Here is a 13,593-nt window from a genome sequence, read left to right on the forward strand (position 1 = left end):
GGTCATCAATTGTCTCAGATCTGCTGCTGTAACTTTATACTTGTAAACCAGGTTTCCATAGCATTTCTGATGGAGGGGCATCTCTGACTAAGCTAGCCATCACGGGGCGAGATGGGGAGAGTAATGAGGGGAGTGGGAAATGGGAGCACTGGAGGTAATTTCACTGAAATTTACAAACTTCTTACAGAACATGAAGGGTAGGTGTGGACAGGATGTTTTCCCTCGATGAGGAGTCCAGAACCTGTGGACACAGTCTCAGAATAAGGGACAGGTCATTTCAGACTGAGATGGGGAAATGAAAAATGAAATGAAAATCGCTTATTGTCACAAGTAGGCTTCAAATGAAGTTACTGCGAAAAGCCCCTAGTCACCACATTCCGGCGCCTGTTCGGGGAGGCTGGCACGGGAGGAGCTTCTTTACACAGCATGGCGAATCGTCAAAATTCTTTACCCTAGAGGGCTGTGGAAGCTCAATCACTGAGCATGTTCAAGATAGAAATCGACAGATTTCTGGATACTAATGACATCAAGGAACGTAGGGATCGAAGGGGAAATGGCGCAGAGGTAGAAGATCTGTTTGAATGGAGGGAGAGCAAGCTCGAGGAACTGAATGGCCTACTCCTGCGCCATGTTCCTATGATGGGTTACTGAGATCACCAAGGCTGGTCCATTGACGCCATCTGTAGAACTGTCCCCGACAATTGCTGGCTTCTTGACCTGAGGGGGAAAAAGTTAACAGCAGGACAGGGTACATCACATCAGGGCCTGAGTCTGTGCTGTGCCCAGGCCACTCTGCACAGGAAGGGGGGCGGGGAAGCCACAGGGAAAGGCACCCTGGTCCCAATCATAGGCTCCCTCACACAGAGAAGTGAGGGTTAAACATGGGGCACTTAGACCCCCCTGGAGCCAGGCTGTTAGCCCAATTGTCAGTCCTCACGAGATGCACGATCGAAGCCACTGACAGAGACTAAGGAATGTGTTGTGAGAGTTTGAATGGAGCTTGTCATGGTCGACATGGTGAAGTGCTGTACTCACCGAGGTTGTGCAACTCCATGGTGATGTCGAGGTAGTTATGCTCAGCGCTCTGATACAGGGCATCCTGCAATGCTTTCCTTCGAGCTTTACTGCTGCGGGTCAGGCCAGCTTTTGGAAGCTGTTGCTTGCTGTCCTCTGCCCCCTCAGCGAGGATGTCCTCCAGGGACATAATGTCACTATTCAGGGTGTCTGGTTGGGACAGAAGCTTCTGCAGCACATTCCTGAGCAATAATTAAAAGGAGAGTGCGTTAACAAAAAAAAAACAATGAACAATATAACTGAAAACAACAGCGCATTCCAGTCAGTGAAGAGATCAGTGCATCTATCACTGTAAACGATCAGTATCCAGGTTGAGTGATTCATAAATACACCTTCTCTCCTCCCTAGTTATAGCACTCTCTCTGTCTCACTGCACCTTTAATATAAGACTCTCAGTTATCCCACCCTGTTCACAATATAACATTCTCAATTGCAACACACACCCTCCCCTACAGCAATCGCAGGATAAGGCTGTCAGTTAAAATAAGCTCTGTCATGTACCCTACCCGCAGGAAAGATTGTCAGTTCCAGCAGTTTCCCATACCAACACTGTATAAGACCTGAGGTTGGCCCATTCACTCACCTGTGTCCGTGGGCGGCAGCCTGACTGAACGGGTTAATTATTCCTTGCAGAGACGCACTGATTCCACTTTTACCAATGGACCCAGCCAGCGGATCAGCTCCTTTCTCCAATAGCATACTAACCAGATCCACGTGACCTGAGAAAGATACGGCGAGAGTAAGAGAGGCACAGTACACACTGTAACTTAATTGCTGTAAGCCTACTTGTGACAATAATAAAGATTACAGGATAAGGGGCAAGCTGCAGCAAGGGTCCATGTTATTTATTGGTAAAAGGAAGAGGTATCTTATATACAGGGTGTGATATAGAGAAGGACATCTTACATACTTGGTGTGATATACAGAAGGGTATCTTACACAGTGATGTAGGAAATGGCTTCTTATATACAATGTTTGAGAGAGGACAGGAAAAGTTATACGCACAATGTGATTTAGGGAAGAATATCTGATGCACACCTTTTTTGTATTCATTTGTGGAATGTAAGCCTCACTGATAAGACCAGCATTTACTGTTCGTCTCAAATCAGTGCAGGGAAGGTGGTGGTGAGCCATCTTCTTGAACCGCTGCAGTTCATGTGGTGTTGGTAGACCCAGTTATGGAGGGAGCTGTAACCCAGAGACAGTAAAGGAATGGTGATATGGCTCTAAGTCAGGATGGTGAGTGACGGGATGGTGGTGTCCCCTTGCATTTGCTGTTCTTGTCCCTCTAGGGGTAGAGTTTGGAAAGTACGGTCAAAAGAGCCTTGGTAAGTTGCTGCAGTGCCTGTTAGATGATACACACTGCTGCCACTGTGCATCAGTGGTGGAGGGAGTGAATGAAACCACATATTAAGGTGCTGTATGAGTTGCTGATCAAGTGGGCTGCTTTGTCTGGATTATAGAATTAGTTTTCATAGAATTTACAGTGCAGAAGGAGGCCATTCGGCCCATCGAATCTGCACCGGCTCTTTGAAAGAGCACCCTACCCAAGCCCACACCTCGACCCTATCGCCATAACCTAGTAACCCCACCCAACACCCCCACCCAACACTAAGGGCAATTTTGGACACTAAGGGCAATTTATCATGGTCAATCCACCTAACCTCCACATCTTTGGACTGTGGGAGGAAACCGGAGCACCCGGAGGAAACCCATGCACACACGGGGAGAACGTGCAGACTCCACACAGACAGTGACCCAAGCCGGGAATCGAACCTGGGACCCTGGAGCTGTGAAGCAATTCTGCTAACCACTATGCTACCATGCTGCGCGTAAGCTTGTGCCTTGTAGATGGTGAACAGGCTTTGGGGAGACAGGAAGTGAGTAACTTGCTACAGAATTCTGCTCAATGGTAACCCCCAGGATGTTAATAGTGGGGGATTCAGCTCTGGCAATGTCATTAAAAGTCAAACTGAGATGGTTTCTTATTGGAGATGGTCATTGCCTAGCACTTGTGTGGCATCATTATCTGAACAGTCTCAAAAAGTGTTAATCACAATGTAATCATCAGCAAGCATCCATTCCCACTTCAGATCTTAGGATGGAGGGAAGGTCATTGATGAAGCTGAAGATTGTTGGGCCTAAGACAAGACCCTGAGGAACTCCTACAGTGATGTCCCAGAACTGAGATGATTGACTTCCAACCACCACAACACGATGGTGGCACAGTGGCACATTGGTTAGCACTGCTGCTCACAGCACCAGGGACCCGGGTTCGATTCTGACCTCGGGCAACTGTCTGTGTGGAGTTTGCACATTCTTCCCGTGTCTGCGTGGGTTTCCTCTGGGTTCTCCGGCTTCCTCCCACAGCCCAAAGATGTGCAGGTTAGGAGATTGGTCATGCTAAATTGGCCCTTTGGGTGGGGTTGCAAGAATAGGACAGGGGATTGGGCCTCGGTAGTGTGGTCGTTCAAAGGGTCGCTGCAGACTCGATGGGCCAAATGGCCTCCTTCTGCACTATAGGGGTTCTATATGAACCATCTTCCTTTGTGCCAGATATGACTCCAACCAGTGGATATCCATTGACTCTAGTTTTGATAGGGTACCTTGATGCCGTACTCGATCAAATGCTGCCTTGATGTCAAAGGGCAGTCACTCTCACCTCACCTCTGGAGTCCAGCTCTTTTGTCCAGATTTTAACCAAGACTGTAATGAGGCCGGGAACCAAGTGACTCTGGCGGAACCCAAACTGAGCATCAGTGAGCAGATTATTGCGGAGTAAGTGCCGCTTGATAGAACTTGCTGAAGATCACTTTGCTGATGATTGGCCGGGTTGGATTTGTCCTGTTTCTTGTGTACAGGACATACGTGGCCAATTTTCCCCATTGCCGGATCGATGCCATTGTTGTAGCAGTACTTGAATAGTATTGTTCAGCATGCAAGTAGACCGGTGTTGTAGCTTCACCAGGCTGACACCTCAGGTGTGCTCCTGGCATGCCCTCCTGAACCAGGGTTGATTCCCTGGCTTGGTGGTAATGGTAGAGTGGGGATATACAGGGCCATGAGATTACAGATTGTGGTTGAGTACAATTCTATTACTGCTGATGACCCATAGCAGTTCCGTGCGGCATGGTAGCACAATAGTTAGCATTATTGCTTCACAGTGCCAGGGACATGGGTTCGATTTGCGGCGTGGGTCACTGGCTGTGCAGAGTCTGCACATCCTCCCCGTGTGTGCGTGGGTTTCCTCCGGGTGCTCCGGTTTCCTCCCACAGTCCAAAGATGTGCAGGTTAGGTGGATTGGCCATGATAAATTATCCTTAGTGTCCAAAAAGGTTACATAGAACATAGAACAGTACAGCACAGAACAGGCCCTTTGGCCCTCGATGTTGTGCCGAGCATTGTCCGAAACCAAGATCAAGCTATCCCACCCCCTGTCATTCTGGTGTGCTCCATGTGCCTATCCAATAACCGCTTGAAAGTTCCTAAAGTGTCCGACTCCACTATCACAGCAGGCAGTCCATTCCACACCCTAACCACTCTCTGAGTAAAGAACCTACCTCGGACATCCCTCCTAGATCTCCCACCCTGAATCTTATAGTTATGCCCCCTTGTAACAGCTACATCCACCCGAGGAAATAGTCTCTGAACGTCCACTCTATCTATCCCCCTCATCATCTTATAAACCTCTATTAAGTCGCCTCTCACCCTCCTCCGCTCCAAAGAGAAAAGCCCAAGCTCCCTCAACCTTTCCTCATAAGACCTATCCTCCAAACCAGGCAGCATCCTGGTAAATCTCCTTTGCACCCTTTCCAATCCTTCCACATCCTTCCTATAGTGAGGTGACCAGAACTGCACTGGGGTTATTGGGTTATGGGGACAGGGTGGAGATGTGGGCTTAAGTAGGGTGCTCTTTCCAAGGGCCGGTGCAGATTCAATGACCTCTAAGTCCTTCTGACCTCTACGTCTAGTTTTGGACTGCTTGATCTGTTCTGAATCATTCCCATTTTGCACAAAGGTAGTGTCACACAACACTATAAGGGACGCCATCAGTGTAAAGATGAAGCTTCATCTCCACAAGGGCTGTGCGGTCGTCACTTGTCCCTCCAATCCATTGCTAGGCCGCAGGCTGGAATGTTTATACCGACTACAGCCCAAATTTAAAGAATACGGGAGTCAATCTGATGAACTGCTTCTGTCTTCAGGGAACCAGATTTTGTCCAATGACCAGACCACCTCGCTCCATTTTGTGCCCACCTCCCACCCTTCTCCTCGTTGTTGTCTACCTGCTGTGGCTGCGAGTTGCAGTGGAGTCTCTGACCAGCTTTCTTCACTAACACAGCCTTCGACATGGGCCCCAGCATCCAATAGCAACTGTATGGACAGAGAGGGAATATCACACACAGGAGAACATCATCATCTTGCATTTAATTACATTCATACAATCACAATTAGTTACACATAGAAATAATATCTATAGACAAAAACAGGCCATTTGGGCCTCTAAGCGTTGAGTGTGCCTGAGGCTCGTCCCACTTTGATTACTTCTGTTCCCATCCTTTTAAAATCCTTTTAACATCGCCCCACCCCCTCAAAAGGATTTGTCCCTGCAGTCCTCCCTCCCCCTCTGGGCCATTCCGCCAACATCCCACCCTTCCTCTGCCCTCGGCTCTGAAACTAACCTGATCCTGGACTCCGGGGACTGTTTGCAATCCCAGTCCAATCAGGGCGTCATTCTCCGACCCTCCGCAGGGTCGGAGAATGGCCGTTGGCCGCCGTGAATCCCGCCCCCGCCGAAGTCTCCGCTCCTGGAGATTGGGCGGGGGCGGGAATCCGGCCGCGCCGGTTGGCGGGACCCCCCGCTGGATTATCCGGCCTGGATGGGCCGAAGTCCCGCCCAGGAATTGCCTGTCCCGCCGACGTAAATCAAACCTGGTATTTACCGGCGGGACCAGGCGGCGTGGGCGGGCTCCGGGGTCCTGGGGGGGGCGCGGGGCGATCTGACCCCGGGGGGTGCCCTCACGGTGGCCTGGCTCGCGATCGGGGCCCACCGATCCGCAGGCGGGCCTGTGCCGTGGGGGCACTCTTTCCCTTCCGCCTCCGCTACGGCCTCCGCCATGGCGGAGGCGGAAGAGACTCTCCCCACTGCGCATGCGCGGGAAACTGACAGCGGCCGCTGACGCTCCCGCGCATGTGCTGGGAAACTGACAGCGGCCGCTGACGCTCCCGCACATGCGCCGCATTTCTGCGCCAGCTGGCGGGGCAACAAACGCCATTTCCGCCAGCTGGCGGGGCGGAAATACCTCCGGCGTCGGCCTAGCCCCTCAATGTTGGGGCTAGGCCGCCAAAGATGCGGAGACTTCCGCACCTTTTTGCCGGCGCGATGCCCGTCTGATTGGCGCCGGCTTTGGCGCCAGTCGGCGGGCATCCCGCCGTTGGGGGAGAATTTCGCCCCAGAGGTGGGACTTTCTCCTGAGTGAGGAGCGGAAGCCCCATCTCCAGCCAATTCACAGGTGTTGGAGGGTTAAGTGACTGCAGGACAGGCAGCACGGGTGGCGATGTGTTCTCTGTCAACACCTTGGATGGCGGGCAGGAAAATCCCACCATCCTACAAATCCTGGTCCAAGTCTCTAGAATGCACCCACAAATCTCCGACTCTGATGAAAGTGCGGCTCACTGAGGCATGGTTGACAACAATGAAGGGATTTCACACAGGGAGATGTGTTAAATCCACAGAGAGCAACAGGCTTGCTGTGTCTGAGGGCCTTGAACAGTGTCTGAAAACCCTGAGGTAGCTCAAAGCCTCTCAGGCAGCAACACAGTCCTCAGCATTTGGTGCCACCCTCCACCAATCCATGGGAAGTGGGAGTAACTCAATATTTACTGGACTAAATGTACAAAATTGACCCACTACTGTACCTGTGCGACCGATGGGTGGCCAAATGCAACGGCGAAGGAGAGAGCAGTCCAGTGTCGAATCTCTGCATGGACTGACGGACACTGCTGGGAAATACTTGGCACCTGCAAACATAGCACAACAGTTCTTAAACTTAGCAAGTCAGCTTTAAATTTATCAGTATTTAGTCTGTTTGAGTGTCAAACATCATTTGTGTCCAGGCATCACCACCATAAACCAGGTCTGACACCGCACAGGTCTGATATTAACAGAATTGTTGTGGCGCGGTGACAGGAATATCCCACGGGCGGAATTCTCCCCCCCCCACGCCGGGTGGGAGAATCGCCGGGGCGTCGCGCATGTCCCGCCACGCTGCCCCGACATCCGCACGCAATTCTCCCACCCCCGCAAACCGACGCGGCGAGAATCACGGCTGGCCGCTCGGAGAATCGGCGCTCGCCGTTTGCAACGGGCGAGCGGCGATTCTCCGGCCCGGATGGGCTGAGCGGCCTGGCCAACACGACGGGTTCCCACCGCCGCCGTCCACACCTGGTCGCTGCCGGTGGGAATAGCACGGGAACGCTGGGGGGCGGGGGCGGCCTGCGATCGGTACCCACCGATCGGAGGGCCGGCCTCTCTGAAGGAGGACCTCCTTTCTTCCCCTGCCCCGCAAGATCTATTCAACATTTTCTTGCGGGGCGGCCTCGGGGAGGACGGCAACCGCGCATGCGCCAAGGCCCGGCGCACGTAAATGACGCGGCGCCACACCTAGCCCCCCGGGGGCGGGAGAATAGGGGGCTGGGAGCGGGTTCCAACACCGGAGTGAAACACTCCGGTTTTCACTCTGGCATCGGTACTTAGACTCCCGATGGGAGAATTGCGCCCCACATATGTTACAGGCTCACCCTTTGGTTACTCTCATGCAATGCGGTGGTATATTTGAAAGCACTTTTGTGTGAAGACTGTGTGTCAATAATCAACGCCTTACCTGAATGTCAATGTCTGCTCCAGCGGTCAGCAGTACCTGGACCATGGCCTCATCCCCACTGCTAGCTGCGTACATCAGTGGAGTCAGACCCTGAACAGAAGAAATAGCAATTGAATGCTCTGGGTAAAGAATCAGCTCCAAGGTGAAGTGATCTCCCCTCTTGAGGCGATGGGCCTCACAAACAAGGACAAAGGTTACAGGTCAGCCTCACATATTGAGTGAGGAGTGGAGACAAAGTGGTTGTTAGCACTAAATTCGAAGTTGTTACAAGGGCTGTTTCACCCCATATATCGCTGCATTGGGTTGATGAATATAACACAACACTTATTCCTGTGAGGCATGGGTTGAAGCTTATCATTGGATAATCCCCTCACCAGAAGAGGACTAAATCAATGGTTTCTCAATACATGATAGCCATCACCTTCCTCGACCCTCTCGGCTTCCGTGGACATGGGGAGACTTTGTTCAGTTCAGGTCGCATAAGTCGCCAACCTCCCTCCCCTTTCCACCTTCTTGCTGAATATTACTCCATAGAATCATAGAAAATAGGAGCAGGAGGCCATTTGGCCCTTCGAGCCTGCTCCACCGTTCATTATGATCATGGCTGATCATCCAACGCATAACCCTAACCCAATTTCCCCCCATATCCTTTGATCCCCTTCTCCCAAAGTGCGATATCAAACTGCTCCTTGAAAACATGCAGGGTGCGATTCCCCCAAATGGGAACAAAGTCCCCTATCGAGCACGTTTAGCTGCATGTTTCACCGCCCATGCAGTAGCAACAAACACGAGGCTAACCGTTGAATAAGGGGCCTGAATGGGGAACGTGCAGCCCAGGTGTACATAGCTCCGTTTTGTACAGTGGGGAGCGAAACAATCCCCGACCTCCCCCCCCAGCCTGAACGCACTATGGGAGGGTCCCTGCCCCCCCCTCCCCCCAACACCCACGCCGGGCAACCCCAGCCCAGTTATGCATGCAAAAAAATGCCAGCTTGGCCCCTTGGCAGTGCCCATGCCAGCTGAAGGTGCCACCTATACTTAAAGTCTATGCAAACTCAGTTGAGGACAACATTAATATAAGTGAACAAGTCAGATCTATTTATTGAACCATTGTCCAAATTCTTATGTTTGAGGCACATGGATGGGTTCAGCTGCTATCTTGTGTTCTCCTCAAAGTGTCAAAGTGGACACGAGCTTTGTACCCCATTTATATTAACTTCATTGCCCATATATGGTCAGATTTGTGACTTTACAGATCACAAGTCATTGACTTTTAGGTTACCGAATAACAATAAAGGCCTTAGTTTCAATATTATCCTTTTCCAGTGTTATCTCAGCAACCTTTACTTATCTTGTTTGCTTTCCTGAGTTATGACATTACTCAGGAAGGAGTGGCATTGTGATCAATTATAGTATTTGTAAGCGCAGATGTTAAACCAATTCTAACCTACTAATGTGATTTAACCATAATCCAACATTACGTTTAATATGGAGTGAAGACAGGACAGCCAATATAAAACTACATCTATATTTCTGTGTCACCTCACCCCTACCTGTTCACTAAGAGCGTTGAGACCCTCTGGTCCCAACAATTCAGTGGCTGCAAGCACCAAATCAGTGCGGCCACAGTTCAACATCTGAAAGCCCAGGTTCTGTCTCAGCTTCAGCTCGGCCTGCTTGGCATCTAGTCCACGGGTTGTGCATAACGTACTGTTAATCCTGTCCGGGTAAAACATAAAGACGTAGTGTTAATTTTGATATACTAAACTTCTAGTAAGGAAATAATTTGTCATCAATTGCCCATCCGCCTTTCACCTTCAGCCTTGAATCTTCAACAGGGTTGAGCTTCCACAAGATCCATGAAACCTTACTATTCAAATGTCCCATCAGATAGTACTTCATACATCAGCCATGGCCCAGTGACGAACATACGAAACAGGAGCAGAAGTAGGCCATTCGGCCCTCCGAGCCTGCTCCGCCATTCAATAAGATAATGGTTGATCTATTTGAGTTCTTCATCTATCCCGGATAACCTTTGGTTCCCTTGCCTAACAAGAATGTACCTACCTCCGCCTTAATATTCAGTGACCCCCGGCCTCCACCACCTTCTGAAGCAGAGAGTTCCAAAGTCACACGACCCTCGGAGAAAAAGATTCTCCTCATCTCTGTCCTAAAGGGTGACCCTAATTTAAAAACACTGCTCCCTAGTTCTGGACTCACCCACAAGAGGAAACATCCTTTCCAGATTCATCGTGTCAATACCACTTAGGATCTTAAATACTTCAATCAAATCACCCCTCACTCTTTTGAACTCCAGTGGGAACAAAGCCAGCCTTTCCAACTTCTCCTCATAAGACAATCTGCTCATTCCAGGCATCAATCAAGTAAACCTCCTCTAAACCATCTCCAATGCATTTACATCCTTCCGGGTGCGATCTTCCCAAAAGGGAACAAAGTTCCCGTGCGAGTGCTATTAGCCGCGTGTTCCTGGCACTCGCAGTGCCGAAATGCACGTGGCTATTCAACGCGCCTCGCTTTCAATAAGGGGCCTAAACAGAGAACACGCGGCCGAGGTCGCACATAGCTCCACTTGAACTCCCCATGATTATTGCTGTTCCCTTATCACAAGCACCCAATATTTCTTCTTATCTACTCTATCCCACATTGTGGTTACTGTTAGAGGGCCTGCAGACCACTCCCACGAGTGACTTTCCTCTATTTTTCCTCATTTCCACCAACAAATTCTACATCCTGATCGCTTGAAACAAACTACAGTACTAATGCCATCCTTGTACTAATGCCACCCTTGTACTAATGCCATCCTTGATTACCAGTTCCACCTCTATCAAGCTTCCTATTCTTCTTGAATGTCATCTACACCCCCCCCCCCCCCCCCCCCCATATTCAGAACCTAATCCTTTTTGTCTTACAGCCAGGTCTCCATAATGGCTCTCAGATCGTATTTATTGATTTGAATATGTGCTATCAATTTGTTTCCTTTGTTATGAATGCTCAGTGCATTTAGATACAAAGCCTTAAGTTAATTTTCTTTTCTATCTTTGTAAAATCTAGTCTGGATTCTTTTGCATTCTCAACTTTTTTCTCTGTCCTGTCCTGCGATTCTCTGACCCTCATTTCCCATATTACTGTTTTCCTCTGTTCCCTTGTCGCTACTCTTGGGCATAACACATCTTCCCACATTTGATCCTTTGCCCCCAATATTTAGTTTAAAGCCCTCTCCACTTCCCTAGTTACACAGTTCGCAACAACATTGGCCCCAGCACAGTTCAGGTGTAGATTGTCCCAATGGTATCACCCCCAAGTTCACCAGTCCTGGTGCCAGTGCCCCACAAACCAGAACCAATTTCTCCCGCACCAGTCACCTCTATAATTCTATGTACACTGTAACAATTTGCACATGGCTCAAGTAGTAATCCAGGGATTATAACCTTTGAGATTCTACTTTTCAATCTAATGCCCAGCCCATCAAACTCTCTGTGCAAAACTTCTTTCCTCATTCTACCGATGTCGATGGACCGCGACAACAGGATCCTACCCCTTACGCTGCAAGTTCCTCTCCAGCCCCAAGCAGATGTTCCTAACCCTGGCGCCAGGAAGCCAACAGGTCAGGCTCACACCCACTGCTACAGAGAACAGTGTCAACCCCCCCCCCCTCACAATACTACCCCTACTACCACTATGTTCTTTTTTGTTCCCCCCCACTTGAATGACTTCCTGTACGACAGTGCCAGGTCAGTTTGCTCATCCTCCCTGCAGCCCCCACTCTCATCCAAACAAGCTGAAAAATACCTCAAACCTGTTGGACAATTACAGAGGCTGACACTCCTGCTCGCTGGGTCCCCTTACCTGCCTCACTCGCAGTCACCCTCTCCTATCCCTGACCATTGACCAAACCAAAAACCCTGTCCTAAGTAGTATGACCACTTCCTGGTATAATGCATCCAGGTAACTTTCCCCCTCCCTGATTTGCCACAGCGTTCGCAGCTCAGCCCCCAGCTCAAAGACCCGGAGCCAAAGTTCCTCAAGCCTCAAACACTTACTGCAGGCGTGTTTGTCCTGGATCACAATGTTATCCATTGGATAACATGCTCACCTCTTGAGTCCAGAGATTTGAGCATATAATCCAGGCTGATGCTCCAATTCCATACAGAGGGAATGCTGCAATCCTTCATATCAGACATTATACCGAGCCTCTCTCTGCCCCTCAGGTGGAAGTAAAGATCCTAAAGCACCACTGGAAGAAGAGCAACAGAGTACTGCTCAGTGTCCTGGGTGGCATTTATCCTTCTACCAACATCATTAAAGTAGCTTTCTAGTCATTTATCTTATTGCTGTGACTGGGACTGGCTCTGCACAAATGTAGCTACCACATTTCCAACATTACAATGGTGTCTACTCTTCAAAAAGTATTTAATTGGCTGTGAAGAGCTTTGGGATGCCTGGAGGTCATGTAAGGCACTGTAAGATGTCCGTGTACAATATGATTCTCAGAAACGGAAGATTATAGTTCGGATTTCCATTTCATAGCTGTAAGAGTTTCACTCCAGCAGACAAGTTGGGAACCAGAGGAATAGGATCACAATGGATCTCCATATGTCAAGGATAAGTATCGGGGGTGGGCGGGGGGGCATTTTGAATGGGTTATACCTGCAAGTTTAACTTATGAACAGGGGTGGGCCATTAAATCTCTTGAACCTGCTTTGTTATTCAATTAGATAATGGTTTCTTTGTATCTCAACCCATTTTGCTCCATACCCCAACTTAACAATCCCAAACAGTCCCTCAAAAGGCAAAGTAACAGAGAGTAGCTTTGCAGAGGTTGGACGAGTGAAGTTTTGCTCACCTGAGTTGTCGGGGTTCACAATCTACACCCGGAAGCAGAAGTCGAGCAGCCTGTCGAAGGTCACTGCTGTCCACTGTGAGACTGTGCCTGTGTTCTGCCTGTGCGATGCACACCCTGATCCACTCGACCACTGGTGGGAGAATTTCATATGGCCTGAAGGGTATTTGAAGTCGGGGCAGGAAAGAAATGCACAAGAAGACAAGCAGAATGGTGAGAACATGGATACACATTTGATCCTGTCTTCAGAAGCTATTACTCAGACCTCGATCAGCACCCTCTTATGACATGGCAGAATGAATCTCCAAACATGCATTAGCGTATTTGCATATGCACTGGCTCCACATCCACATGTTTAGAGGAAGAGCAGTGAAGATTTTAGGAGAAGAATTCTGTTTAAACCTAAATTATTTCAGTGAATCAGAACAATGCACATCACCAGCTAGTGTAGGGGCAAGCTCAGCTAACCTCTGCCTGCTGACAATGTCCAGCCATGTGGCACACCACCTCTGAAAGTCCCAACAACAGAAAATGTGAAAACCTGTCTTTTTGACTCTATTACAGTCCACGCTGAAAGACCACTGGTGGGTATTCCCCTCTCCTCCTCATACGAAAGTTGGGAAATTTTGTGAGCTGATTGCGCATATGAAACCACATGGTTCACGCTGCAAGAGTTTAAGATAACAATCATCACTTCTCTTAACTTACACCAAATCAGTGGTTACTATATCCTGCATCAAAAGCAAACCAACACCAGGGACTTTTTATTTCCTG

At 49.5% G+C, this 13,593-nt stretch overlaps 1 protein-coding gene across 1 annotated transcript in view; it reads right to left on the minus strand.

The window, feature by feature from the left end:
• The window catches only part of LOC140393972 (ankyrin repeat and BTB/POZ domain-containing protein 3-A-like), a 58,995-nt gene that overhangs the window by 19,989 nt on the left and 25,413 nt on the right, over positions 1–13,593 (minus strand). Inside the window, exons 4-10 of the mRNA XM_072480676.1 lie at positions 12,823–12,975; positions 9,512–9,677; positions 7,959–8,048; positions 6,994–7,095; positions 5,361–5,448; positions 1,658–1,793; positions 1,036–1,256 (exon numbers count right to left, since the gene is read on the minus strand). Of these exons, the coding sequence (XP_072336777.1) occupies positions 1,036–1,256; positions 1,658–1,793; positions 5,361–5,448; positions 6,994–7,095; positions 7,959–8,048; positions 9,512–9,677; positions 12,823–12,975 (956 nt within the window). The remainder of the gene's footprint in view (positions 1–1,035; positions 1,257–1,657; positions 1,794–5,360; positions 5,449–6,993; positions 7,096–7,958; positions 8,049–9,511; positions 9,678–12,822; positions 12,976–13,593) is intronic.

This window comes from Scyliorhinus torazame, chromosome 17 (genome assembly GCF_047496885.1).
Source record: "Scyliorhinus torazame isolate Kashiwa2021f chromosome 17, sScyTor2.1, whole genome shotgun sequence".
In the NCBI taxonomy this organism is placed as follows: Eukaryota; Metazoa; Chordata; class Chondrichthyes; order Carcharhiniformes; family Scyliorhinidae; genus Scyliorhinus; species Scyliorhinus torazame.